Below are 15,344 nucleotides of genomic sequence, written 5' to 3'. Positions count from 1 at the left end.
TCTCTCCATTGCTGCCTCTGACAGAGGCAGCAGCAAACAGGATGAGGGGGGAAGGCAGGAGCTGCAAATTGCATCTGTGTTTTGTCCATGTTTCTAATATAACCGCTTTTTCACTATGCGGTTGCACCCCACTTCCAAATTGTTAATTATAGTTAGATCGGACCCAACATAGATCCATACTATACCCCACTAGATAACTGTTCGCTAACTGTCTATACAGTTGTTAGTCATCACTCAACTATCTTGGCGCCAATTTTCAATATTCATTAAATTTGAGAATAAAATCTTACACTAAAATCCATTTCTAATACATCAACTGCACATCTTCCTGCTTCCTCCTCCATCCCCCCCAACTAACTTTGTACAACTAGTAAAAGAAAGTCAAGCTGGCAGAGTTCTATGCTGCCTTGGCATTTCAAAGGGGCAGCACCACAAGGCTGAGCCCAGGATCAGCTGTGTGGCAGCTGCTCCTTTGATATGCCACCTTGGCATTTCAAAAGGGCAGTGCAGTGGAGCCCAGGATTAGCTGGGGACTCCCCAGCTGACCTTGGGTTGTGGGGAAAGGCCACTGGGGAAATCAGTCCCAACTGATCCTGGGTTCTGGGGAAATATTGTTTGGAGCCTGGGATCAGCTGGGGAGTCCCCTGCTGACCCCAGCCTCCATGGCTTTGAAATACACAGAAGCCCTGCTTGGGACTCTTGTACATTTCAAAGCTGGTACCCAAGTGCAGCCTGGAGTCAGTGGGACTTCCTGCTGGCGCCGGGCTGCATGCAGAGATCCACATTCCTCCTCTGAAATGTACAGGAGTCCCCACTGGGGCTCTTGTACATTTCAGAGGAGGAATGTGGAAGTGCCTATTGAGTAGTTGATAGAAATTCCATTGACTAGTCAATTAACCGCAATTCAACATCCTTAGCAGGAACACCAGGTACTAGAATTTGAGACAGTACCAGCTGCCAGTGCACTGTCCTACAAGAAATGCCAATGCTAGCAGGCTCACAAACTGTGTTTTCATCCAGCCCTGCAGATAGGGTTGAAAGGTAGAACTTTTGACGCCGATACCAGCAAGCTCTATCTTAGTGAGCTGTACAGCCAGCCCACAACTCTGAGAAGGTTGTTTACAAACAATGTTCTTGCTCAGGTGCGCACCTGTGCATAAAAACTCTCCCCGCCCTCCTCCTCTGCAGAGCCACGTGGTAGGCAGCTGCTCCAGCAGGTGGGGGCAGCTGAGAAAGTGAGGTGAGGTGAGGGAGCCACTGGAGTAGGGGGGGCCAGGACCTGCTGAGGCTGTGGGGGAGGAAGAGGCCTGCTCCGGTGCCCAGGGATGCCACGTTGTGGAGGAGGGGGTGCCTCTTCTGGTGGATGGGGCCAAGAATGGGGCATGGCAGGGGAAGTCGGCTTCAGCAGCCAGGAATGGGACATGCCTCATGGCAGGGGGAGGGGAGGTCTGCTCTGGCAGCCAGGAACATGTGTGTGTTAACTTGGGTGTCACAGTGGCACCTATCCAAACCAGCAGACGTGCACCAATATGAGGTCATAAGCTAAAACTCACCCCGCTCATGGTTGGAAAAAAAAAAAATCTTAGGGCATGTCTACACTACCACCCTAGTTCGAACTAAGGTGGTAATGTAGGCAACCGGAGTTGCAAATGAAGCCCAGGATTTGAATTTCCCGGGCTTCATTTGCATAAAGCCGGGCGCCGCCATTTTTAAATGTCCGTTAGTGCGGACTCCGTGCCGCACGGCTACACGTGGCACGGACTAGGTAGTTCGGACTAGGCTTCCTAGTCCCAACTACCGTTACTCCTCGTGAAGCCTAGTCCGAACTACCTAGTCCGTGCCGCGTGTAGCCGCGCAGCACGGAGTCCGCACTAACGGACATTTAAAAATGGCGGCGCCCGGCTTTATGCAAATGAAGCCCGGGAAATTCAAATCCCGGGCTTCATTTGCAACTCCGGTTGCCTACATTACCACCCTAGTTCGAACTAGGGTGGTAGTGTAGACATACCCTTAGAGGGAACACTAGTTACAAACCGTAAGGGTGGAAATGAATGCATGTGAATCAGAATGGAAACTTACCAGCTAACACATTACATTCACCCTATTCGGACGCTTCTCTTTTCCTTAATGATATTACACTTCAGGTCACTTGGTATGGTAATTTAGCTTCAGAGACACATTTTAGAACATCAGTGACCTAACAGCTGTTCAGAGCACCTGCATACTGTGGGGAGGGGCAATGTACAGGAGCATTCCCTTAATTACAATAAGCATATGTAACTCTCTGGAGGGCTGGTTACAAGACACAGTTAATATTGGCATGAGGGCAAAGAAAACATAAAAGAACAGGCTACACAGAGGCTGAATGGTATGAGCATCACTCCAGTTCAGAAGTAAATCTGCTTTTACACCCATGTCTATTACTACTTCTAGTTTCCTCAGCTGGCATATTGCCTATACACTCTTAATTCCCACAAAGAATGCCAACACCAAATGAGTCAGTATGTGTTACACAAGAAGCCAGGCAAGGCAACACCCTCTTTTATCAAAACTATCTATAGGTTTTGTTTAAGACATGCCATTTCTACACAATTTTGCAACGCTGTAAATGGGCTGTGGAGCGTATGAAGACTTGGTCAACTTCTGTTTGAGAATGCTCAGTTTTCTTCACAATAAACATTTTTATCCAGGGCTTGGAAAAACTCACACATGTGCAGTAAGCAGTGTTCCTGGCTGAATGCCAGTAATGGCAGCACTTCATTTCTAAGGGTCTACCTCTGCCCCCAGCTGTTACATGCTATCACACACAATCATGCAAAGCATCAGGAAACAAGAACAGCAATTTTCTCACACACACAACAAGATAGGTCGGGCAGCATACAAGTTACAAACATTCTACCCCTCATTGAGAAGAGAACGCTCTCGAGGCAGACAGCAATGTACGCATCTCCTCATATCTCCAGACACACAACTGTTGTCCATGCTGCAACACAACACCCAAGTCAGAATCTTGCCAGGTTTTGTTGCTATGTCAAACTAAAAACAGCAGCAACATGACAATTAGGTCTGTTACATTCTGCTGTAGCCTGGGAAAGCTCTGAACAGGCTTTGGAGAGATGGGTTTTGAAGGCCCCAAAAGAGGACCAAAAAAAGTGTTCTATTGTAGCACAGAAGCCAGCCTTTTTGCTGCTGCCAAGAATTTCTAAAATGAGCAACAAAAGTTAGGCAATATGTTCCTCTAGCAGCAAGGCATGGGGGTGTGATCTTGAAGTTTATCACCTTCAAGTTCCCGAGACAGCATGTTGGCAAGAAGCCAGCAATCTGCACACTTGGCTTTTTCCCTAGGTATTGCCAAAAACAGTGGCCTACAACCTAAGTTCGGTCCTCCTGTTAGGTGTCTGGCAAAGTTTAAGACTCTTTACAATGGGAGTGGATGCGTATAGATGGGGTTCAGGGCTAAGTCCCAAGGTGTATGCCTCTGCAGGCAAGCAACAAGAATTTGAGTCCCAACCACCTCCTCAGCACAGTCGCGCAGTGGCTGCTCAGCGGCTCTGGGGGTGGAGCTGCATGGCAGGCAGTGGCCCTCACCCCAGGAGCAGTCGGGTAGCCACCACACAGTCCTGGCCTTAACTTCAACCCTTCCCCAGGGCTAGAGCTGCAGCCAGGGCAGGTAGCATGGTGACTGCCAGAGCTGGGGATAGGGATAAAAATAGTACTGCGAGCCCAGACCTAGGAGCAGCTGCATCACGGCCTGGGTTCCAGCCCCAGCACATGGGACAGATGCCCACCACATCTCCATCCTGGGAACAGCTGGGGCCAGGGCCACATGGTGGCTGCCTGGCAGCTCCAGGGCAGGGCTATATGGTGGGCAGCTGCCCAGGGTGCCAGAGCTGGAGCCAGGGCTGTGGTGTGGCTGCTCCTGGGACAGCCACACCATGATCCCAAGCCCAAGAGCCGCCACACCGTGGCTCCAACTCCAGGAGCAGCCAGGCGGCCTTGGCCATAGCTCCAGCCCTAGGAAAGGGCTAAAACTGGGGCCCTATGCACTAAAAACTTAGAAGAGTTCTAGAACTTTAGAAGATTTACTTAAAGAAAAAAAAAAGAAAAGGATTTTGGCTCATTTTTTGCTATTAAATCACCTTACAAGAAGATGCATTTTAGTGCTAAGCACATAGTTTGATAGAGGACAGACTTACATAAAACCTTGACCATCAAGCGGTACACTTTCTGATTCTGTAGTAAAATAAAATATAAGAGGGCTAACATGTGGCTGCAGAACAATGCTAAGACAGGGCTTATGCCACACTTTCTCCTTGGCATTTATGACTGGCTGCTTCAGGTGGCTCTCCCCAGTCAGCATGTCGGACTTTTGAATCCCATTTTGAGGCACCGATCTCTTTCCATGCACCATGTAAGGATCCCAGGTGTCTAACTTCACTTCATGCCCAGCAGTAGGGGGACAAATCTCTCTCTTCAGCAGCTAAATTTTTACCCCCACAATGCTACCGGGCCCTATTTGAGGTTGTATGTTTAGCCCTAAATAGGACTTCTCATTTTGACAGAAGCCTGGTACATACAGAGTAAAAGTGTTCAAAAGCTCTAAATTTCTAACAGAAGTGAAATTCAGTATCCCAGCCTGCTCTAGTTAAAGCACAAAGTGTTTGAAATGTTGTCCTCTTTAAAAATAGGATAATTATTGTGATGAAAAAGTACAAGATATTGCAACTTTTGCAAAAGGTATCAAAATTATAGGCTGATGTTATTTATTCCAGGTTTTCATGCAGAATACAATTTTTATAACCATGCTCAAAATAGTTATAAAAATTAGGGGCCCAAGTGTCCTATTTAGATTTCAGATTATACAGCAGTGCTAAACATACAACCTCAAATAGGGCCCTGTAGCATTGTAGCACAGGTGGCTTGGTGGTGCACACATCCAAACAAGTGCACGACATCAATATTGGTGCACAAGACAAAATTCACTTCACCCATTGATTAAAAATTTAGAAGGAACGCTGGTTCAGGGATGACAAGTATGGTCTGTCACAGTGCAATAAACAGCTTGGGAATGGAGAACCTGGGGCAGAGCCAAAACTAGGCATTTTAGCAGCTAGGGTGAGCGAGTATGTATGCATCACTTACAGGAAGTGACATATGTGGGGTCATGTACCCCCCCTTTTTTTGTGGCTGCACCCCTTACCCCAAGTCAGACAGGCTCAATGGCCTGCTGAGGTGAGCCAGGAGGTGGAGATGGTCCTCACTCCCTGATCCCTGCCACCTCAAGCCATCCCAGGCAGCTGCCCTGGTTACAGCCCTGCCCTGAGGTGGTTTTAGTCAGATCTTGCTTGACACTCACCACACAGTGACAGCTCCTGTGCTGTGGAGCTGACTGGGTGTGACTCCCAGATGTGAAAATCCTTATCAGCTTTTCCTGACCCACCAAAAAAAAAAAAAAAAAAAAAAAAACTGTTTGTGGGTGAGGGAGGGTAAGGGGGAAGGAACAACCAAAGTTGCATACATGCCTTGAACAGGCTCCTTGTCACTGGACCTAAAGTCCTCCTCCTATCTACTCAAAAGAATACTCAAACCTCACCTTAGGTTCAGATATATCTCCTCTCTAGAGAAACAGAGGCCCATTAGAATCTCATTAAATCATTATGTACATAGCTCATGGCCTTAAACTAGCAGCCTTTCAGGCTAGGCACCTACGTTATTTGGGTAAATCTTACCTCTCTACTGTATACCTCTATATATTCTTAGGCCAGGTCTCCACTAGGAGATAAAGTTGACGGAAGATACACAACTCCAGCTACACGAATAGTGTACCTGATATTAACACACCTCGGGTCGAATTACTGCAGTGTCCCCACTGCAGGAGTTCAATAGGAAAAACTCTTTTGTTGACTTTTCCTATTCCTCGCGACCCAGTGAAGTACCGGAGTCAACGGGGGCACAATCAACGGTTGATTTAGTGGATTCTTACAAGACTCGCTAAATCAAACCCTGGGCGATCAATCTCCACAGCATCAATATCCTGGTAAGTGGAGACAAGCTCTTAGAATGCTTTGTAGTAGAGTAGTAATGTCTACATACTTGTACAAAAATGACCAATATACCGTTACACATTTTTTTTGACTATGAAAGAAACAAACAGTTTAATATTAATCATTTGCTTAAAATCTACCATATTTAAAGGAGGGAGGGAGGGAATGAGAGAGGGAGAGAAGGAAGTTCAGAATAAAGGCTGAAACCAGGCCTTCAATTCTCTCTGGCTAGTCCTGAACACCTTAAGTGCTCAAATAACACACAGATCATGCAGGCCAGATAGACGTTTCAGCCTTAGCTGAATTCTTCCTTTTTATTCCTTGAAAGCCTACACGCTTCTAATTGTACTCAAACTCATTCGTGGTATTGGTGAGTCCGTAATGCGCTCACAAAACCTAAAACATTTTCAAGCTTTCTTTGCAAGTGCCTGATCACAGCCAAGTTCAGACCATGAAAGACAGCCGATTTATGAATATTAGAATCCAGATATACAGTCACTATGTAGGTTCAATAGAGACAACAGCTAAGGATTAACTGAAAAGGAACAATTTGCTTTTAAAAGTTTTCATAGAATACTAGCACTGGAATGGACCTCGAGAGGTTATCAAGTCCAGACCCCTGCTCTCATGGCAGGACAAAATACTGTCTAGACCAGGCATGTCCAAAGTCCGGCCCGTGGGCCAATTGCGGCCCATGTTCCGGTTTAATACGGCCCCACAGGTAATTTGGCAATATCTTTCTTTTATGGCCCCCAACGAATCCATATGTATTGAGATGAATACATTGTAAAATCTCAGTTAATGTCAGTTGGTCTAAATCAGTTATAAATATATTTGGACACAGCATGTATACTTGGTGTTATGTTCCTGTTCATATTTTTTTAACTTAAAAGTTGACAGACAACCTTTATTACCAATAATATGTAATAATAATATGTAGACCCTCTCCAATTTTTCCACATCTTTCTTGAAATGCGGTGCCCAGAACTGGACACAATACTCCAATTGAGGCCTAACCAGTGCAGAGTAGAGCGGAAGAATGACTTCTCGTATCTTACTCACACCACACCTGTTAATGCATCCCAGAATCATGTTTGCTTTCTTTGCAACAGCATCACACTGCTGACTCATATTTAACTTGTGGTCCACTATAACCCCTAGATACCTTTCTGCCATACTCCTTCTCAGACCGTCGCTTCCCATTCTGTATGTGTGAAACTGATTGTTCCTTCCTAAGTGGAGCACTTTGCATTTGTCTTTATTAAACTTCATCCTATTTATCTCAGACCATTTCTCCAATTTGTCCAGGTAATTTTGAATTATGACCCTATCCTCCAGATTAGTCGCAACCCCTCCCAGCTTGGTATCATCTGCAAACTTAATAAGCATACTTTCTATACCAATATCTAAATCGTTGATGAAGATATTGAACAAAGCCAGTCCCAAAACAGACCCCTGCGGAACCCCACTTGTTATGCCTTTCCAGCAGGATTGTGAACCATTAATAACTACTCTCTGAGTACGGTTATCCAGTCAGTTACGCACCCACCTTATAGTAGCCCAATCTAAGTTGTATTTACCTAGTTTATTGATAAGAATATCATGCAAGACCATATCAAATGCCTTACTAAAGTCTAGGTATACCACATCCACCGCTTCTCCCTTATCCACAAGACTTGTTATCCTATTAAAGAAAGCTATCAGATTGGTTTGACACAATTTGTTCTTTACAAATCCATGCTGGCTGTTGCCTATCACCTTGCCACTTTCCAAGTGTTTACAAGTGATTTCCTTAATTACTTGCTCCATTATCTTCCCTGGCACAGAAGTTAAACTAACTGGTCTGTAGTTTCCTGGGTTGTTCTTATTTCCCTTTTTATAGATGGGCACTATATTTGCCCTTTTCCAGTCCTCTGTAATCTCTCCTGTCTCCCATGATTTTCCAAAGATGATAGCTAGAGGCTCAGATACCTCCTTTATCAGCTCCCTGAGTATTCTAGGATGCATTTCATCAGGCCCTGGTGACTTGCAGGCATCTAACTTTTCTAGGTGATTTTTAACATGTTCTTTTTTTATTTTACCTTCTAAAGTTACCCCCTTTCCACTAGCATTCACTATGTTAGGCTTTCCTACAGACTTCTCGGTAAAGACTGAAACAAAGAAGTCATTGAGCATCTCTGCCATTTCCAAGTTTCCTGTTACTGTTTCTCCCTCCTCACTGACCAGTGGGCCTACCCTCTCCTTGGTCTTCCTCTTGCTTCTAAATGTATTTATAAAATGTTTTCTTGTTTCCCTTTATTCCCGTAGCTAGTTTGAGCTCATTCTGTGTCTTTGCCTTTCTAATCTTGCCCCTGCATTCCTGTGCGGTTTGCCTATATTCATCCTTTGTAATTTGTCCTACTTTCCATTTTTTATAGGACTCGTTTTTTATTTTTAGATCATTCAAGATCTCGTGGTTAAGCAAAGGTGGTCTTTTGCTGTATTTTCTATCTTTCCAACACATCAGAATAGCTTGCTTTTGGGCCCTTAACAACGTCCCTTTGAAAAACTGCCAACTCTCCTCAGTTGTTTTTCCCCCCTCAGTCTTGATTTCCATGGGACCTTACCTATCAGTTCTCTGAGCTTACCAAAATCCATCTTCCTGAAGTCCATTGTCTCTATTTTGCGGTTCTCACTTCTACCCTTCCTTAGAATTCTGAACTCTATGGTTTCATGATCACTTTCACCCAACCTACCTTTCTTTCAGGCTGCGTCTAGACTGGCAAGTTTTTCCGCAAAACGTGCCAACTGTCTACACTGGCCACTTGAATTTGCGCAAGAACAATGACGATCTAATGTACGATCGTGAGTGTTCTTGTGCAAATACAATGACTCTCCCGCTTGGGAAAAAGCCTCCTTGCGCAAAAGCCGCAAGAGGGCCAGTGTAGACAACTGAGAACCATTTTGCGCAAAAAAGCCCCGATGGCAAAAATGGTAATCGGGGATTTCTTGTGCAAAACAGTATCTAGATTGGCACGGACGCTTTTCCGCAAAAAGTGCGTTTGCGCAAAAGCATCCATGCCAATCTAGATGCTCTTTTCCACAAATGCTTTTAACGGAAAAACTTTTCCGTTAAAAGCATTTGCAGAAAATCATGCCAGTCTAGACGCAGCCTCAGTGTATCAATTCTAACTGATCACTGTACAAATGATTTGACAGACACTACTTTTACAAAGCTTTCCATTTCGCTGAGCTCATGTATCATCATTCATCAAGGTATTTCAGTCACAACTTGGAGTATTCTCACTGAAACAGGACTACTCAGAAACTTTAAGCCATAAGCCTAAGCTTACGCACCTTGATGAACCAAGCTTGAAGTAACCCCACTAGAAGTCCATTCAGATACTCAGTAAAACAGATCTGTATTTTATTTCCAAACATGTATAAGCATCATCTGTTTTTAGCAAATCATATTAGAAGCAAAATAACTAGTTAGCTTGATATTTGTCTTAGCATGCTGCTAGAGTGTCAGGAAATTCAAAAGTTTGAGTTCCTTCACTCAACCACATTACACATCCTCTCTCTTTTATTGCATGCCTTTAACAATTATCTTAAGCCACACAATGAAAGTGGAAGAGTAGTAGCTATGTGAAACTTGGTCGAGTTAGGATTGAAACCTTACCTTCTGTATTCCTTGGCTTTTTAACTAGTCAACCCTGATTTTGCATTGACACAGATTTACTGGGTGCAAGCGCCCGCTCTCACTGGAGCAGGGGGTTCAGCAGACCCACCATTGGGGTTTGTATCTCGGGGTCCGATCCCTTGTGGCGGAGTTCGCAGGTGCGATCACCAGTTGCCGGATCGGCAATGGGGTTCAGCAGACCCAATGCCACGTCCCAGATAAGGGTTCTGGGGTCCTATCCGCATGCAGATTCACCCGACTCCTGGGAGCTCTGGCCTACTGGGGCAGGTAGAATAGGTTGAGAGCGGGGAGAGGGGGACCCGAGCCCACCCTCTCCACCGGGTCCCAGCCCGGACCCCTGAGTGGAGGGATTAGCACGTTCCCTCCACGACAGGCAGGGTTGATCCCGAAACACACCTGCCCACGGGCACCAGAAGCACTCCGTCCCAGGCTTTTCCATTCCTTGTCCTTTGCTAACCCGCCTGCAGACCCGACCCAGGCACTCACCCTTCCCGCGTCTTCAGCCACATCAGGTCGGTACCCTGGAGGCTGCAGCGTTGCTCCTTCGTTCCTCCAACAGGGCGGAATGTTCACCTTCCTGAGCTGCTCCTAGACAGCTTGCCCGTTCGCTTTTCAAGCGGCCCGGGGAGAGATGCCGTGCAGGGAAGCCCCACCCTCCTGGCATCCTCACACTCCAGGACGCTGCGCCTGGGGTCAGGAGCTCCACCCCTCGCTTCTCCCTGAGCCACATAGCCGGAACGCCCCTCGGGCGTCTGGCCTGTGTGCCACAGCCGGGTCTGACCCTGCCTCCTATGCAGCAGGGCCGTGCGCGTTCCACTGCGCTGGGTCTCGGCTGCCCACGCTGCCTATCTGCCCTCCTGGCCCCGGAGGGAGAGAGCCCCCCCGGGGCAGTGCAGACCCCGCTGGGTCCATCACATGCATAAAGGTAGTTTTATTTAAATTACCACATTACTTTAACTACAAAATCTGTATAGAATCATAGGGCTGAAAGGGACCTCAGGAGGTCATCAAATCCAGTCCCCTGCCCAAAGCAGGGCCAATACCAACTAAATCAACCCAGCCGGAGCTTCACGTACCTCAATCATGAAGTGACATTTTAAGATTTAGCACAGAATTACTTCACAAACAAGGTCTTTTAGAATTTTTAATTGGTTCCCCTTACTGTGTAATTCCTTCTACCACACTAACATCAAATCAATGGAAAAGACACTTAAAGCTGTGTATCAAGTGAAATAATCATGTCATCTGTTGTGATTCAGATAGTGTCTTTTCCAAACCCATCACACGACATGCGCTTATACTTTGAGTAGTTAGGTCTCTAGAACCTGGGCTTCACCATCAGGAATATAAAGAATAAGGACTCTCTCAAGTCAATTTTAACAAATTCTGCAAAGCAGCCTTAGTACTAAAAAGCAGTTCATTGTAAAAGAGAAAAGTGTTAGAACAGAGATCAGACTCTGGCCATTTTGAGATCCTCTCTGAAGTATGAATTTTGGCACATCTGAGGAACAAAAGTTTAGCTGACCTGTCACCTGGGATTTATATAAGATTCAAAATTTTCTACCAGATCATATGGGATATTATAGATATACAAAGTGTTCAGATAAAGCTGATCTAAATCTGTATGGAGATGAACATTATCTTAGTCCTTGACTACTGTGAATTGCTGGTAAGAGATACAGAAGCAGCCATTCCAAAGAACTTGATATTTCAGATTGATTGTACATATGGTATGAGTTCATGAACCAAGGCCTAGAATTTCCAAAGTGTCTAGCAATTTTGGGTGCCTTGTTTGAGATATGTTAAAGGGGCTTTACCCCTCCCAAATTCCCCTCCTTCGCCTCCCCCCCCCCCCCCCATCTTAAAGCTAGGATCCTTTATAGGAGGACAAGCTAGTCACTTAAACCCATCACTTCTGAAAGTGAAAATGTCTTTATCAGATGACAGATCTCCCCTAACCCATCAAGAGTATACTTAAACCTAATTGAGCTCTCTGGTACAGTAGTCTGAGTCTAGCAATTGTTCTACTGAAGACTTATCACCTCTCCTAGACCCTCTCATGCACTGAAACAAGCTACATGTCATCTACCAACCTAATTTACAGTTACTGAGAAGTAGACTGAAAACAAACCACATGCAGCATAATATATTTTAAAGAGCTGAATATTTCTTAAAGACCTTGGAAAATGCATCACAATTAATTATATATAAAAGTCTATTTCATCAGTTAAAACTAAAACCCTGGAGAAAAGGAAGTAGTCACCAAATTCTCCAAAATAGCAGAGTTAGAAGCACACACTTTTGTTTTATATGTAAGCACAAACTGCCAAGACCCAAATATGAGATTTTTTTATTTTTGCTATTACAAAGCCATCATCCATCCAGGGTTTTAGGCGTCCTTAGTTTTCAAAAGGGAAAAACATACTGAAGCAGATTTGTCAGATTACCCAACGAAATGCACAGTGATGACCAAAAAACCTGAAAAATAATTGAATCGCATGATCTCCAGAGTCACTATTCCTACCCAGTGTGCAAAGAATCCAAAATGGGGGGAGAATACAAAAATATTCATTACCAGAAGCTTGAAATATCAGGATTATTTCTTCACAATAAATAATTTTCAGCAACAGAAGTAGTGATGAGACACCATGTTTGCATGGCACATAGGTAACTATGGGTCTCTAATGAGAGACCATTTTCCCCATGAGCTATTGTTAACCAATTAATCCAGGATTGTTTTTTTACATGAAAACCATAGTTCAACCAACAAGCATATATTCCATTTATGTTGTTCTATAGTTCCATACATGTACTATGTTAATGTATTTCACTTAGCTGTTACTATTCCTCTTTAGATGAGGATTTTAAAAAGACTAAGATTGGGGTTTTGTTTTGTTTTTTTTATAAAGATACACTCTAGTTCAGGAGGAATTTTAGAAAAGTGTAGGACCACTATCACATTGGAAATCGACTAGATGATGAAAGTGACCATTTCTGGCCTTGGAAGCTATAAATTGCTGTAAGCCAGGGGTGGGCAAAAAGGCCTCCACAGGCCGGATCTGGCTCACTAAGCAGGTTGATCCAGCCAGCAGAAGCCGTGCTGCTCCCAGACGAATTAGAGCCTGAGGGTGGGAAAGCAGGGAATTATCCTGGCCACACCCCTTCCACTTGTGGCTCCACCCTTTCCGGTGCAGTCCGGGGCCACTTCAAAAATTTCTGAAGTGGCCCCAGGTAAAAAATTATTGCCCACCCCTGCGATAAACTCTTGCAAAACTATAGAGTGTGCAGAAGTAGAAGTCTTGTCTTCAAATTTTATTCTGTATTTTAAAAAACACTGATGCGGCTAACACGCATAAGGAAATCTAGCTCTAAGCGACAGCAAACATGCTGGAAACCGCTATTTTGGAAGTTGATGCTGTAAGAAACAAAACATTAACTTACCTACTGACTCATAGACGTTTTTATTCAGGTCATATGCACAGATTGCACTTGATCCATCACACTCTTGAATACCACCACAGGGATTTATTTTATAACGCACATGTTTATCAGTATCAATCGCTTCCCATGTATAACTGAAACAAAAACAAAAGAAAGTCTGTCAGTTAACACATACATTTGCAACCATTTACTCAAGATCAAACACCCATCCATGAAATATCAGATCTAACCAAAGCTAAGCAGACAATGCCATAATCTCCATAACACTGGAATCCCAATTCTAAAACCTGAATTGATGCAGTATAAGAATTCCTTCATGTTATGGACCCAGGGGGAAAAACCCAGGAAGACATTTAGCTGCTTTACTACTAACTAAAAATGCTTCCAACTCACCAGCTATCTTTGCTATCAGTAAATCTAGTAAATTTTGCTTTAAAAAACTGGCCGTTCTACACTACCAAGTTGACAGAAAATTCAGATGAGAGTCAGAAAAATGACAGGAGCTTGAGAGAGATGTTTATGAAGGAAAGACTTAGTACTAATATAGTGTGGTTAGACAAAAAGAACTGAAGGATACACAATATTTCGTCTCATTTTAACAGTGAATGGATAGCCATTTACCCAAGAACAGAGTGAAGCTATGAAAATGAAGTAAAATTAAGGGGGAAAATGTAAGCAGAATGAGAAAATGTTTCCCCAACAGAGATGATCACTTGTAACACCATCAGACTGCCCCGTCATTCTCCCCTCCTCCCCCGCACACACATACAAAAACTTTCCACTTGAAGCTTTAAGAATTCAGACTGAACAAACCACTACCACATTCAAAGGAATGGCCAGCACTGGAAGTTTGATCTGGTGCAGATATTTCTCATGAATGATCACTGTGGCATTAGAGCACTTATGTCACTCAGTGTATATGTAGAGGCACATTAGCTCTTTCCCACACCTACCCCCTTTTTAGTTTCTACAGTTGAAATGAATGGAGATGCCTATCTCCTAGAACTGGAAGGGACCTTGAAAGGTCATCGAGTCCAGTCCCCTGCCTTCACAGCAGGACCAAGTACCATCCCTGACAGATTTTGCCCCAGATCCCTAAATGGCCTCTTCAAGGACTGAACTCACAACCCTGGGTTTAGCAGGCCAATGCTCAAACCACTGAGCTATCCCCCTCCATCATAGTTGAAGACATTTATCAGACAGTTGCTAGCCCTACCAATGAAAATCAAGGTCAACACCATGAGAATCCCAGCAATCTGGTCCAGCTACTGGGATTTTTACCAAAGTGCAATGGATGCTGCTTCAGGGGCTCAACTCTTGTACCAATCTCTAGTTTTGCAGGAGTTTTAATCTTTAGAAGCCATGATTCCCCTGCCCACAATGAGAATAGAATGGGAAGATTCCACACTTATTCCACACTGAAGGCTGACTGGTAGGACCAGGAAGAGAGGAGAACAAGAGAAGTTCAGAAACTGTCCCACCCTAAGGATTTTTTTTTAGTCCTCTCTCTGTGAAGATCTTCTATCTACATCACTAAAGCGTATGAAAAGCCACCCCAGCTTATCCTTTTTTGAAGCAGTCATGGGGCTTACATTACTGTTTAAAACAAGTCTAAGTGTACTAACTAGGGAACTTTCAATACATCATAGCGGGATCCATGCAGACTGTCAGGGCATGACATACAGCAGTGCTATAGATTTACTTCTAGCTTGCAGCATACTAACTTGCTATATAGACATGCCCTAAGTCACTGGGCACCAAAAAGTAGATCAGGATCTACTAGTAGATCTTGAAGCCTCTGACAAGTAAACCTGACCAGTTTGGCCAAGAGACTATCAAGTGCTGAAACTTCACCTGCCCCTTTCCTCACTGCTGCACATCTCCTGCCCTTTGCCTTGGAACTGACCTCCCGGCCTCAGGAGCCTCCTGCATCCTGTGTGAGGCAGGGGAGGATGCTGATGTCAAGATGCCCAATCTCCACAGAGCAGAAAGGGGACACAACAGGACTTGGGATGGAGTTTGTTGGTTGTTTTCTGGGAATGGTGCAAGGCCAGGACAGGGGTGAGCCTATCTTAGCCCCACTGCACCACTACCCAGGAGCCCCCAGAGGTAAGCAGTGCCCAGCTGGAGCCCATGCCCCAAACCCCACCCCAGTCATGAACCCCCTCTTGCACTCC

The 15,344-nt window shown here is 44.7% G+C and overlaps 1 protein-coding gene across 2 annotated transcripts in view; it reads right to left on the bottom strand.

Moving 5' to 3' along the window:
• The window catches only part of IGF2R (insulin like growth factor 2 receptor), a 101,010-nt gene that overhangs the window by 72,095 nt on the left and 13,571 nt on the right, over positions 1–15,344 (bottom strand). For both annotated transcript variants that reach the window (XM_075924562.2, XM_075924563.2), the window contains exon 2: positions 13,168–13,301. In XM_075924562.2, coding sequence (XP_075780677.2) covers positions 13,168–13,301 — 134 coding nt within the window. The remainder of the gene's footprint in view (positions 1–13,167; positions 13,302–15,344) is intronic.

Source organism: Pelodiscus sinensis, chromosome 3 (genome assembly GCF_052426305.1).
Source record: "Pelodiscus sinensis isolate ZL-2025 chromosome 3, ASM5242630v1, whole genome shotgun sequence".
NCBI lineage: Eukaryota > Metazoa > Chordata > Testudines > Trionychidae > Pelodiscus > Pelodiscus sinensis.
This window is presented reverse-complemented; position numbering and strand designations above follow the sequence as displayed.